This window comes from Ovis aries, chromosome 2 (assembly GCF_016772045.2).
Source record: "Ovis aries strain OAR_USU_Benz2616 breed Rambouillet chromosome 2, ARS-UI_Ramb_v3.0, whole genome shotgun sequence".
NCBI classification, from domain to species: Eukaryota; Metazoa; Chordata; class Mammalia; order Artiodactyla; family Bovidae; genus Ovis; species Ovis aries.
Genome location: NC_056055.1, coordinates 198,591,373 through 198,606,203, shown reverse-complemented (window position 1 = coordinate 198,606,203; position 14,831 = coordinate 198,591,373). Strand labels below are relative to the sequence as shown.

General features: G+C 38.9%; 1 protein-coding gene across 7 annotated transcripts in view; it reads left to right on the top strand.

The window, feature by feature from the left end:
• HECW2 (HECT, C2 and WW domain containing E3 ubiquitin protein ligase 2) overlaps window positions 1-14,831 on the top strand; it is a 446,556-nt gene that overhangs the window by 302,228 nt on the left and 129,497 nt on the right. For all 7 annotated transcript variants that reach the window (XM_060411238.1, XM_060411235.1, XM_027965053.3 and 4 more), the window contains 2 exons: window positions 2,738-2,813; window positions 13,148-13,317. In XM_060411238.1, the coding sequence (XP_060267221.1) occupies window positions 2,738-2,813; window positions 13,148-13,317 (246 nt within the window). The remainder of the gene's footprint in view (window positions 1-2,737; window positions 2,814-13,147; window positions 13,318-14,831) is intronic.

Here is a 14,831-nt window from a genome sequence, read left to right as displayed (position 1 = left end):
GCAGACTCTGGTTTGGGGGGTAGATGCTCGGGAACAGGGGGTTTCCTGAGGCTCGATCCCGCCTTTGCGTATGCTGCGCCTCCTTCCTCATGACCTTTGCCATGGGTGGAGTTCCTGACGCTGGCTCCCGGCATCTCACAAATCATGGCCTTCCCTCAAATGGACCACACTGCCCAGGGAGATGTGCCCCCTCTGAAAACATGATGTCTTTTCATGCCAAGTGAGATCAATGGGACTCTGAAAAGATTCATAGTCTCATCATTCAACGCCTACTCAAAATGTTTTAAGATGTTATTGAAACTAAGGAAAATGCCCTTGAATTCTCCTTTTAAATATGTTCCCTGTCTGGCAAAAGGCTAATATGAAATAATTCTCACATAATTCATAGGCAAACAGTATCCTTTACCAGGACTCTGGCGAATGCTCATATGAGCTAATACTCAGAGAATTCAACTTTATCATTCATGACAGTGAAGCCAGGAAAGATCAAAGCTGACCACCACATATAGTGACATCAGTAATAATAAACACATCTGAACTGTGTTTAGAGAGAGGATTTTAAATAAACTCCCTTCATAGATTTAACCCAGGAAAGCTCATAAGCAACACTATTAATTCTATTGAAACAATGCATGGTAGTGAGTGATGGTCGCTTTTATTTGTTCCTGAAGTGAAGGATTTCCTGTTCCAAGTGACACACATCACTGTGTACTCCGATGAATGAAAATGATGTCAAAGTACACATGACAGAGAAGACACAATTTTTTAAAAGAAATCTTGATTCATTCCAAAAGGATCTGTGATAAAGGAGACCATATGATTAGGATGGAAGCTCATTTCCTTCCCTGTAGAGTTTCTCAGTTACTTCTTTCAAGACTATTTGCAATTGGATGGAATGAAGGAAATATGTCTGGATGGTACTCTAGTCTATTACAAATGACATGTGAATCAGGAAGTAGTTAAGTGTCATACAGGATAGTCTTGACTAAGGTACAGACAGTAGTCATGAGGGACTTCCCTGGTGGTCCAGGGTTTGAGAATCTGCCTTCCAATGGAGAGGATGCAGGTTCAATCCCTGGTTGGGGAACTAAGATCCCACGAGTCACAACTGCTGAGCCCATGAGCTCTAGAGCCTATGCTCCCCAACAGGAGAAGCCTGTGGCCACAAGGAAGACCCACCACAGCCCCCCTCAGAAAAGAGAAAGTCAGAGGTGAAACTAACTGGCTAGAATTACCTAGCAGGGTGGAGAGTTTTTAATTATACTTGAAGCTTCCCTGGTGGCTCAGAATCTATCTATAGTGCAGGAGACCTGGGTTTGATCCCTGGAGAAGGGAATGGCAACCCACTCCAGTATTCTTGCTTGGGATATCCCATGGACAGAGGAGCCTGGCAGGCTACAGTCTATGTGATCACAAGGAGTTGGAAAAGACTGAGTGACTAAGTACATAAAGCACACAGAAAGAAGAAATCTATTTTTCATTATTCGAATGGAATTTAGTTTCAAGTTCCTCAACTTTGCTTAGATTAGTGAAATTTATATTTCTTGGTAATGTATGATTTTTAAAGGAGGTGGGGAGTGCCACAAAGATAAGATGGAAGGATTTAATCTAACCTTCAGAATTAAAATGTGGTTTCTATTTCTTAACTATTCAAAATATATTCTGCCTTCAGTTCTGTTTCTTACAGTATTGCAGATTTCTATTTTAAAGAACCACAAAACATTTTTTTCCTAAAAATTTTTTTCCTTTTCTTTTTTTAACCATGAGTTGAGCACTAATTATACATGAATTGAGAGAAAGACTTAATCTGCTCCATGGTCTATAAATGAGTGAGATATAACTTACTCAGAAGCTTTTAGGAAAAGCTTTACAATGCGATAATAATACAATAGGATTGCAAGTTCTTATTGTTGCTAATTGTAATAGGGTGTGTCATATGCCAGTAGCATAATAAAATAGGAGCCTATGAGGGTGATGGGAGATCTACATAGTCACTCAGAAATATTTAGCAGGAGGAGATAATTCTACCTATATATAAATGAATTTGATATAAATCACCTGTTTAGTTTATTCTAGGTTTTCCTAATTGGAAGAAATTTGATGTTTGATTTTTAACTTAAGGGCATGCTTTAATACTATAATAGCAATATAAGTACATTTACTACATATCAACTATATTCTTAACAAAGAAATAAAAAGACATAAAGTAGGTTGATTCCTATCCCAGGGAATTTAAAAGTTCATGTTGGTTGCATTTGGGGTAAAGATTAAATTTAGGTATGACCTTTTCTGTCATCTTTTGAGAATTTGCTTTTGTGTGTTGATGTCAAGTTTTATAGCAAATGAAGTCATGTACTACAATACATGTTTGATACAAAAATCATCATATTTGCAAATATATGTGGTTCCCTAGGAAGGTAATGGCAACCCACTCCAGTACTCTTGCCTAGAAAATCCCATGGACAGAGGAGCCTGGTGGGCTGCAGTCCATGGGGTCGCTAAGAGTTGGACATGACTGAGCGACTTCACTTTCAATTTTCACTTTCATGCATTGGACAAGGAAATGGCAACCCACTCCAGTGTTCTTGCCTGGAAAATCCCAGGGGCGGGGGAGCCTTGTGAGCTTCCGTCTATGGGGTCACATAGAGTTGGACACGACTGACGTGACTTAGCAACTTAGCAGCAGGAAGGTATTATATTCCTTTGAAACTTCAGATATGTGTTTTTTTCTCTGCAGATGGGGGCAGAAGGCATGGAAGGAGGGGCTTCAGGAAATCAGCATTCTCGGAAGCTTGTTAGCTTTACTTTGTCAGGTAAGGATATCTTTAAACACTATGTCCAGTTTGCAAGTGTGCAATTCAAACTTAGAAACAGTTGTTTCTTTCTATAGTCTCTTAAATATGATATGCAAATTATTTTTTGGTAATATTTATTTCTGGAAATTCAAGCATATTTCTTACCAAGGTAAAATTAAATTATTGGTATATATTCAGAAATTATTTCTTCTAGGAAGTTTTCTGGTGATAAAAAGACTGTTACTTAAGAAAAACTGTAATGCAATATGTGCTAATCCCACTATAGAGCTTTGACAATTGAAAACAATTTGTTCTTACCTCATTTAGAGAAAGGAAAAATTTAGAGACAAGGAATAAAAAAACCCCAACAGATACTCCTATTTCTATGGAGAAATACATATAAATATTGGAAAATTAAGAAAACAATATTTTATTGTTTATTTTCTAGTTAGTAAAATATTCTGATTGTTGTATATTTATCATACAACTAAAGCACTCCTTTTCAGCTTGTGACTTGGAATTCATTTGTGGTTTATAAGGAAGCTAATTTAGTTGAAACTAGCAGTTAAAAGTGAAAGTGAAGTTGCTCAGTCATGTCCGACTCTTTGTGACCCCGTGAACTGTAGCCCACCAGGCTCCTCCACCCATGGGATTCTCCAGGCAAGAATACTGAAGTGGGTTGCCATTTCCTTCTCCAGGGGATCTTCCCTACCTAGGGATTGAACCCAGTTCTCCCACATTGCAGGCAGACGCTTTAACCTCTGAGCCACCAGGAAGCAATTAAAAAAAGAATAGAAAAAAATTAGAGTTTAAACACCAAAGGGAAATGTTTTTCATAGAACACCAGTTTCTACAAACTGAAAATCTTCACACAAAAAAATACACACATGTATATGTGTAAAATGAGTTTCAGTATAATGGATTTCATACAGATGTCACTGTCAAAAGAAGTTTGAAAGCTAATGCTTTAAAAAAAAATTGGCAGTTTTTAAAAGGTTAAGAATCTATAAATTGCTTTCGGTAGTATATTCATTTTCACTATATTGATTCTTCTGATCCATGAACATGGTATATTTTTCCATCTATTAGTGTCCTCTTTGATTTCTTTCACCAGTGTTTTATAGTTTTCTATATATAGGTCTTTAGTTTTTTTAGGTAGATATATTCCTAAGTATTTTATTATTTCCATTGCAATAGTGAATGGAATTGTTTCCTTAATTTCTCTTTCTATTTTCTCATTATTAGTATATAGAAATGCAAGGGATTTCTGTGTGTTGATTTTATATCCTGCAACTTTACTATATTCATTGATTAGTTCTAGTAATTTTCTGGTGGAGTCTTTAGGGTTTTCTCTGTAGAGGATCATGTCATCTGCAAACAGTGAGAGTTTTACTTCTTCTTTCCAATTTGAATTCCTTTTATTTCTTTTTCTGCTCTGATTGCTGTGGCCCTGTGGTGGATACATGTTGATGTATGGCAAAACCAATACAATATTGTAAAGTAATTAATCTCCAATTAAAATAAATAAATTTATATTAAAAAATAAAAAAATAAAAGGTCAAGAATCCCCTTCACGGATCACAGGCTTGTGGCAAAAGGGCTTGTGAAATGAAGCTATGAGCCATGCTGTGCAGGGCCACCAAAGATGTATGGGTCATAGTGAAGAGCTTTGACAAAATGTGGTCCACTGGAAGAGGAAACGGCAACCTACTCCAGTATTCTTGCCATGAGAACTCCATGGACAGAATGAAAAGACAAAAAGATACAACACTGGATGATGAGTCCCCCTGCCCCAAGGTCACAAGATGTCCAATATGCTACTGGAGAAGAGAGGATGGCAATTACTAAGAGCTCAATAAAGAATGAAATGGCGGGGGACAAAGCAGAAATGGTTCTCAGTTGAGGATGTGTCTGGTAGTGAAAGTAAAGTCTGATGCTGTAAAGAACAATATTGCACAGGAAGCTGGAATGTTAGATCCATGAATCGAGGTAAACTGGGCATAGTCAGGCAAGAGATGGCAAGAGTGAACATCAACATCTTAGGAATCAGTGAATTAAAGTGGATGGGAACAGGCAAATTTAATTCAGATGACCATTATATCTACTACTGTGGGCAAGAATCCCTTAGAAGAAATGGAGTAACCCTCATGGTCAACAAAAGAGTTCAAAATGCAGTACTTGGGTGCAACTGCAAGAACAACAGCATGATCTCAGTTCGTTTCCAAGTCAAAATATTCAACATCACAGTAATTCAAGTCTGTGCCCCAACCACTGATGCCAAAGAAGTTGAAGTTGACCAGTTATGAAGATCTACAAGACCTTCTAGAACTAACACCAAAGAAAGATGTCCTTTTCATCATAGGGGATTGGAATGCAAAAGTTAGGAGATATCTGGAAAAACAGGAAAGTTTGGGCTTGGAGTACAAAATGAACCAGGGCAAAGGCTAACAGAGTTTTGTCAAGAAAACATGCTGATCATAACAAACACCCTTTTCCAGCCACCCAAGAGACAACTCTACACATGGATATCACCAGATGGTCAATACCGAAATGAGATATTTATGTTCTTTGCAGCTGAAGTTGGAGAAGCTCTAAACAGTCAGCAAAAACAAGACCTGGAGCTGACTGTGCCTTCGATCTTAAGCTCGTTATTGCAAAATTCAGGCTTAAATTGCAGAAAGTAGGGAAAACGACTAGGCTACTCAGGTATGAACTAGATCAAATCCTTTATTATACAGTGGAGGTGACAAACAGATTCAAGGGATTAGATCCGGTAAACAAACTGCCCAGAGAACCATGGATGCGTGTGTGTAACATTGTACAGGTGGCAGTGACCAAAACCATCTCAAAGAAAAAGAAATGCAAAAAGACAAAGTGGTTGTCTAAGCAGACTTTACAAATAGCTGAGGAAAGAAGAAAAACAAAAGACAAGGGAGAAAGGGAAAGATACACCCAACTGAATGCAGAGTTCCCGAGAATATCAAAGAGAGACATGAAGGCCTTCGTAAATGAACATGCAAATAAGTAAAGGAAAACAGCAGAATGGGAAGGACTAGTGATCTCTTCAAGAAAATTGGAAGTACCAAGGGAACATTTCATGCAAAGATGGGCACAATAAAGGAAAGAAACAGCAAGCACCTAACAGAGGCAGACGAGATGAAGAAGAGGTTGCAAGAATACACAAATGAACTATACAAGAAAGGTCCTAATGACCCAGATAACCATGATAGTGTGGGCACTCACCTAAAGCTGGAGATCCTGGAGTGTGAAGACAAATGGGCCTTAGGAAGAATTACTGCAAACAAATCTAGTGGAGATGATGGAATTCCAGTTGAGCTATTTCAAACCCTAAAAGATGATGCTGTTAAAATCCTGCACTCTGAGTATGTCAGCAAATTTGGAAAATTCAGCAGTGGCCACAGGACTGGAAAAGTTTTCATTGCAATCCCAAAGAAGGGCAATGCCAAAGAATGAATGAAGTAGCATACAATTGCACTCCTTTCACATGCTAGCAAGGTTCCGCTCAAAATCCTTCAAGCTAGGCTTCAGCAATGCATGAACCAGATGTACAACCTGGGTTTCAAAAAGACAGAGGAACCAGAGTTCAACTTGCCAACATTCATGGATCATGGAGAAAGCAAGGGAGTTCTAGAAAATCATCTATTTCTGCTTCACTGACTATGCTAAAGCCTTTGACTATATGGATCACAAGAAACTGGAAAATTCTTTAAAAGATGGGCATACTAGACCACCTAATCTGTCTCCTAGGAAACCTGTATGCAGGTAAAGAAGCAACAGTTAAAACCGGACATAGAAAAATGGACTGGTTCCAAATTGGGGAAGGAGTATGACAAGGCTATATATTGTCACCTTGCTTATTTAACTTATATACAGAGTACATCATTCAAAATACCGAGCTGGATGAGTCACAAGATGGAATTCAGATTGCTGGGAGAAATATGAACATCCTCAAGTATGCAGATAACACCATTCTTATGGCAGGAAGTGAAGAAAAACTGAAGAACCTTTTGATGAAAGAGGAGAGAGGAAAAAGCTGAGTTGAAACTCAGCACTCAAAAAACTACGATCATGGCATCTAGTCCCATCAGTTCAGTTCAGTCGCTCAGTCGTATCTGACTCTTCATGGCCCCATGGACTGCAGCATGCCAGGCCTCCCTGTTCATCACCAACTCCTGGAGTTTACTCAAACTCATGTCCATTGAGGCAGTGATGCCATCTCCAACCATCTCATCCTCTGTCATCCCCTTCTCTTCCTACCTTCAGTCTTTCCCAGCATCAGGGTCTTTTCAAATGAGTAAGTTCTTTGCATCAGGTGCCAAAGTATTGGAGTTTCAGCTTCAGCATTAGTCCTTCCAATGAATATTCAGGACTGATTTCCTTTAGGACTGTTTTCCTTTAGGATGGACTTGCAGTCCAAGGGACTCTCAAGAGTCTTTTCCAGCACCACAATTCAGAAGCATCAATTCTTCGGTTCTCAGCTTTCTTCATAGTCCAACTCTCACATCCATACATGACTACTGGAAAAACCCTAGCTTTCACTAGATAGACCTTTGTTGGCAAAGTAATGTCTCTGCTTTCTAATATGCTGTCTAGGTTGGTCATAACTTTTCTTCCAAGGACTAAGCATCTTTTAATTTCATGGCTGCAGTCATCATCTGCAGTGATTTAGGAGCCCCCAAAAATAAAGTCTGACACTGTTTCCACTGTTTCTCCATCTATTTCCCATGAAGTGATGGGACCAGATGCTATAATCTTAGTTTTCTGAATGCTGAGCTTTAAGCCAACTTTTTCACTGTCCTCTTTCACTTTCATCAAGAGACTCTTTAGTTCTTCTTCACTTTCTGCCATAAGGGTGGTGTCATCTGCATATCTGAGGTTATTGATATTTCTCCCTACAATATTGCTTCCAGCTTGTGCTTCTTCCAGCCCAGTGTTTCTCATGATGTACTCTGCATATAAGTTAAATAAGCAGGATGACAATGAACAGCCTTGACATCCTCCTTTCCTGATTTGAAACCAGTCTGTTCCATGTCTGGTTCTAACTGTTGCTTCTTGACCTGCATACAGATTTCTCAGGAGGCAGGTCAGGTGGTCTGGTATTCCCATCTCTTTCAGAATTTCCCACAGTTTGTTGTGATCCACACAGTCGAAGGCTTTGGCATAGTCAATAAAGCAGAGGTAGATGTTTTTCTGGAACTTTCTTGCTGTTTCAATGATCCAGTGGATGTTCACGATTTAATCTCTGGTTCCTCTGCCTTTTCTAATTCCATCTTAAACATCTGGAAGGTCACAGTTCATGTACTGTTGAAGCCCGGCTTGGAGAATTTTGAGCATGACTTTGCTAGCATGTGAGATGAGTGCAATTGTACGGTAATTTGAGCATTCTTTAGCATTGCCTTTCTTTGGAATTGGAATGAAACCTGACCTTTTCCAGTCCTGCGGCCACTGCTTATTTTCCAAATTTGCTGACATATTGAGTGCAGCACTTTAACAGCATCATCATTTAGGATTTGAAATAACTCAGCTGGAATTCCATCACCTCCACTAGCCTTGTTTGTAGTGATGCTTCCTAAAGTCCAATTGACTTTGCATTCCAGGATATCTGGCTCTAGGTGAGTGATCACACCATCATGATTATCTGGGTCATGAAGACAATCCTATCCCTAGTCCCATCACTTCATGTCAAATAGATGGGGGTAAAGTGGAACCAGTGACAGATTTTATTTTCTTGATCACAAAAATGACTGTGGACTGTGACTGCAGCCATGAAATTAAAAGATGCTTTCTCCTTGGAAGGAAAGTTATAACTAACATACTAAAAAGAAGGGATGTCAATTTGCTGACAAAAGTCTGTATAGGTAAAGCTATGGTTTTTCCTGTCATCATTTGAAAGTTGGACCATAAAGAGGACTGAGCACCAAAAAATGAATGCTTTTGAATTGTGTTGCTAGAGAATACTCCTGATTTTTTTCTGGACTGCAGAAGCAAACCAGGCAATCCTAAAGGAGATCAACATTTAGTATTCATTGGAAGGACTGTTGCTGAAGCTGAAGCGCCAGTACTTTGGCCACCTGATTCTAACAGCTGAAAAGACCTTGATGCTAGAAGACTGAACACAAAAGGAGAATTGTGTGACAGAGAATGAGATGGTTATATAGCATCACTGATTCAGTGGACATGAATTTGAGCAAACTCCAGAAGATAGTGGGGGACAAGAGAGCCTGGTGTGCTGCAGTGCATGGGTTTGCAAAGAGTAGGACACAACTTAGCAATTGTGCAACAACAACAAAGATGAAGCAAACTCTCCAGTTCAGTTGCTTAGTCGTGTCCAACTCTTTGTGACCTCATGGACTGCAGCACGCCAGGCTTCCCTGTCCATCACCAACTCCTGGAGCTTACCCAAACTCATGTCCATCGAGTTGGTGATGCCATCCAACCATCTCATCCTCTGTCATCCCCTTCTCCTCCAGCCTTCAATCTTTCCCAGCATCGGGGTCTTTTCAAATGAGTTAGTTCTTCAGGTAGCCAAAGTATTGGAGTTTCAGTTTCAGCATCATTCCTTCCAATGAATAGTCAGGACTGATTTCCTTTAGGATGGACTGGTTTGATCTCCTTGCAGTCCAAGGGACTCTCAAGTGTTTTCTCTAACACCACAGTTCAAAAGCATCAATTCTTCAGCATGCAGCAGCAGCAGCAGCAGCTTTCTTTATAGTCCAACTCTCACATCCATATATGACTACTGATTAAGGAAATCAATATTTGAAATGGACTTTTGAAACAGACAACTGTACTGAAGCACATGTAAGATAAATTCTAACAGATGTCTCTCACCATAAGATGTTTTCATTTTTTTCCATTGGTGTAGTACTTCTTAAATTTAAATTATCAATAGATTCACTTTTTTCTTCACTGCAGAAAATGTTATTCATGAAAATTGACATTTTTAATAGTGAAAGTTAGGAGGCTGATCTTGAAAACATGCATCCATGGATGCATGATTATCATGGATGATGGAAGCTCATGTGTTAGCTCATTACTGGCCCAAGGCCATTGTAGTATCCATTTCTGATCTAGCATGTTCCTTCTCCTCCCCATATGAAGTTACTTACCGTAACTACCTTTTTGCATTTGTTCTCTGGTAAATCTCAGAGGCTATAAATAGTTAAAATTTGACCAATAGATATATTTTTGTTGGAATCCTCAGGGTTTTAAAAATCTAAGTATACCGCAGCATGTGATAAACTCCTCACCCCCCTTATCTGTCTTCCTTTTGAATATATTTCAGTTGGCTACCTGTGCTTAAGGGTTCTAGGGGAGGAGTGCAGGTGGGTTGCAGGAACAAAAATGAACCCTTCCTTTACAGATGAGGAACAGCTTTACAAACCTCCATGGCCCAGAAAACTTAGTTTGCCCATGCCACAGTTTTCTTATTTTAGAATAACTGCTCTAAGCTTTCAAGTGATCAATATTTATGTGAACATGACTCACACATGTTGATTTTGACCGCAGAGGGGATGTTAATTAACCCACCATTCCAGAATGACCAGATGAGAGCTAAAAATCCCAAGATATTTTCCTGAAAAGCAGAAAATAAGCTTTGGGGCATAGCCAGATGCTTTTTCTTTATATACAACTTTTTCCAACATCCACCGCAGTACACATGAAGGCTAGCTATCTAAAATCTGTTTTATTTCCTACCATGTGATCAAGTATTTGCAGATGATATACAGAAATGTCTAAAAAGTATAGAAGATGAAAGCAATTTTACAATGGTAATTCTAAATAATTCATCTGGTGTAGCATATTGACAGTGGATGACAGTATTTATGGAGAGCATTTAAGCTCTGTAGAATATCTTTCTGCAAATATTCTGCTCTTGATTATCTGTGAATAAGTAGGAACACAAATAATTGAACTCTACAGATAAAGCAAAAACTGTTTTCTGATGAAAGTCTTAAACCTCTTCTCCAAGTAAGAAGTTAAAGATATTTAACCTGTCATACCTTTTATGCATATTTATGAGCAATAAAATATGTAAAACATAAAAGAGGAAGTCAAGATATGGATAAAGTGAACTGTATAATTAGGCTACAAATAACTGGTGGTTTATTATGTTTATTAATGAAGACTTATTTGTATAGTGTCTCTTGTAGAAAAAGGTTAACAGTGACATCTTTCATCACTGTGGCTTAATCTTCTGGTGGATGCTGTGTTTTCAAAGGAGTGTTTTGCATGAATAATTTAGCTCTGTCAGACTTCATGACAGCCATTTCTGTACATGTACTTGTTTACTGCAAAGAAATCCCTTCTTGAAAAGTAAAAATTCCTTTAACAGCTAAAGAATATCATTCATTTGTCTTTGAGTCTGAGGCAAGCCCAACAATAAGGATAAGAAAATATTCAAATTGTAGTTTTTCTCAAAGTTACCAAATAAAACCAAGTGACAACATGTAGCATTATTAAATTGACAGTAAGATACAAGTGATGTATTAATAATGATTCCATTGTAGGACTTGCCAGAGATGGGATCCATGAGGCTAATGAGATTACAGCAGCTTCTCTGAAGTGCCTGTCTAGTTATTTGCTCAGTCTTTCCCTTCTCCCATGGGCTTTTAGATCAAAGATCTTACTATCTTCCACGCAGTGTTCTTAACATAAGGTCCTCTTGGTTGAGTCTTTCAATCTTCTCTGACGTGTTAGACTGCCTCCCTCTGCTGCCAGTTATGAGACATTAAACAGTCCTGGTGTGTTTTCATCACATGTTATCTAGGCCGCAAGTTTGTTTGTTTGTTTTTTTTTGGCCATTGGTAAACTTCTTCCAGGGAGCACTCCTTAGAGAATATGATGCTATGGGCAACCCCAGGCCAATTCGGTCCTTCTGAGAAAGGCTTTGTATTTCAGGAATGGTGGATTTGAGTAGGATGACCCTGGTGACCTTTTAAAAAATGTGAAGTTACTCTATAGGGTTTCTTCCCCAGCTGATTCGGGTCATTCAGAGGTCTCTGAGGGGCTTCCTAGGTGTCTCAGTGGTCAAGAACCCACCTGTCAATGCAGGAGACATCCCCCGAGGGCTTCCTCGGTAGCTCAAATGGTGAAGAATTTACCTGCAATGCAGGAGATCTGGGTTTGATCCTTGGGCTGGGAAAATCCTCTGGAGGAGGGCATGGCAACCCACTCCAGTATTCTTGCCTGGAGAATCCCATGGACATAGGAATCCAGCAGACTACAGTCCATAGCGTCGCAAAGCATCAGATGTCACTGAAGCAACTTAGCACACACACACAAGGTCTTTGAGGGTTCAGAGCCTATCCACAGAATTCTTTTTCTGAATCAGTGGTCAGGACTTCCCTACACTGATCATAACTGTATTAAGTTACCTAGAAACTGTCTATTCTCCACAAGCTTTCAAGAGCACTTAGCTCTCAAGCCAGCCTTATCCTAACTGATATTCTCAGAAAGGCATTGGGGATCCTGTGAAGCCAGCTTTATTTCCTGACATTTTTGCATCCTGTAGCTTGACCATTTTAAAAAGTGTTAGTCTCTTCACTAACCAGACGTTAGCCAGAAATTTTAGCAGCTCGCATTGTGTGAAATAACAACTGGTAAGTCTAAAATGAGTTATGGGACTTTTAACAAATATTTAACTTACTTAACAGGCTGCTGAAAAAATAACCTCACAGTTATTTAATATAGCAGATATCAATCAAATTTTAGAAATACTTCTGGTCTCTTTTTCATCTAACATTCATTTGTAGAATATATGTGGCATTTTATATATGGTACAGCTGAATGTGTGCTCTGAAGTTTCATCCCCAATTAAACTCAAGTCTCTACATTTTGTATATTTATGTAGAAGATTCACTTTTATCTCAAGAAAGGACATATTGGTTTTCTTTTTAAATACAGTATTTACTAAGGATTTCTCTTAAGACATTGTGTGAAGTGCTGGTTGCCAAGCTACATAGAAAAAGGTGGCGAAGCTGCACACACTAGAATCAAGATGGTACCCAGGAAAGTCATTTGAGGTATATAAGGTGGTGATACAAGTTTGGCTTCATTCTGCAGCCTGTTAGAGGACCCTTTGCTGGAGTTAGTCATAACCTACTTGCCCTCACTTATCTAAGCAATCATAGAGTGATTAGTTTTGTTATTGTTTTGCTGAATTAGAGTTTTTCTGTTTTTCTGTTTAGAGTTTCCTGTGTAATTATTTAAGAATGAAATGCCATTGATCTGCTTGTTCTAATCAGAGTATATGAATCTGTTATCTTCTGTCCCTTTCCTCTCCCTCTCTCTTTCCTTCCTTTCTTCCTCCTCTCTTTGTTTCTTTAAAGACCTTAGGGCAGTTGGGCTAAAGAAAGGGATGTTCTTCAATCCTGACCCTTATCTTAAGATGTCCATTCAGCCAGGGAAGAAGAGCAGTTTCCCCACCTGTGCCCACCATGGGCAGGAGAGGAGGTCTACTATCATCAGTAACACCACTAACCCAATTTGGCACCGAGAGGTAAGATGATCGTCAGAGACCTTCTGCTTGACAAGAAGTTGGCCAACTCCATCTCTCTCCACTGGTCTCTGTATCATTCAGCTGCTCATGGGTGTGGGTAAGATGGCTAGGTGTCTAGAAGTTCTGTTAGAAAAAGAGTACAATAAAAATGAGATATTCCCTTCTAACCAGGGGTGGATCCAGGGTTAAGCAAATGAGGGACTTCCCTCAGATGCATTATTTATAGGGTTCAAAAGACTCAATGATCAAAATTAATATTTCAGTGCAATATTTTTTTAAAGAAATCAAAATCAAGGCAAAAACTAATGATGGACAAAATATCAAAATTTTGTAAGGACAGCATCAGTAACAGTGCCTTGCAGAGCCATATGGGAGCCTGAGGCAGAAGGAAAAGTCAGTAATATTGATCCCATTTTTATTTAAAATTTTTATATTTTGTTCTAGCACATACTCAATATAAATTAAAGGAATTTCTCTCCCTACAGGCTTTGGCAAATGTTTTTTTTTATTTCTAGATTTTGGTTAATTACACGAGGCAGTTGAGGAGTTGTCATCCTGGGGGAAGGCAGATTGTGCTGATGGTACTTCAGACTTTCTCATAACTACAATATGCTACCAGTCATTGCAGCGTGCCATATTAGTGAAATCAAGCCCAGGGTTTTCCCCTTGGAAATATTTTTTTGTCACAGACTGAACAGAGACGTTTTTTCTCTTCTAGTGAGCAAAGTGTGAGTTCTACCATTTCTCAGGGAATCAAGACACAGTTCACATACTAGTTTTAATGAGTGTTTCTGAAACTGAAAGTGCAAGTCGCTCAGTCATGTCTGACTCTGCGACCCTATGGACAATACAGTCCATGGAATTCTCCAGGTCAGAATACTGGAGTGGGTAGCCTTTCCCTTCTCCAGCAGATTTTCCTGACCCAGGAATCAAACCAGGGTCTCTTGCATTGCAGGTGGATTCTTTACCAACTGAGCTAAGACAAACGTATATTGGCATGGGAGTTGCACAGTTAATTAAATCACTCCCTAAATGTTTAATGACAATAATATGTTCTAACAATGCTGAACAGTATTTCATTGGAGAGAGAGTTTCAAGAGTTCCAAAACCAATTGGAGAAAAGCTGTGGCTGGCTGAGACTTGCCAGCACAGCAAGATGTTTCTCTTGGGCAGTTTTCATGGTTATGTTAGTGGCTAAATATTGTCAGTTTTTTTATTTCTGGTTTGAAATACTGTCTCCAGATAGTGAATAACTCTTAAAGGAATACCACTTAATGTAACACATTAGAAGGTTAGATGATTGCAAGATGATCACTTAGAAGGCAAAGAGTGGAGATAGTAATGATACTAGCAATAACTTTGTTTTTCTAACATTTGATATTCACAGAGTTCTTAGCCATGTTACCAGTGCAGGCTGATAAAGGGGTGTGTAAGGGATGATATTCTCATCTCTCTATTTTTGTGATTAATAAACAAAAGCTTAAAATGTTCATGTAACTAGCTATTCAGGGGCA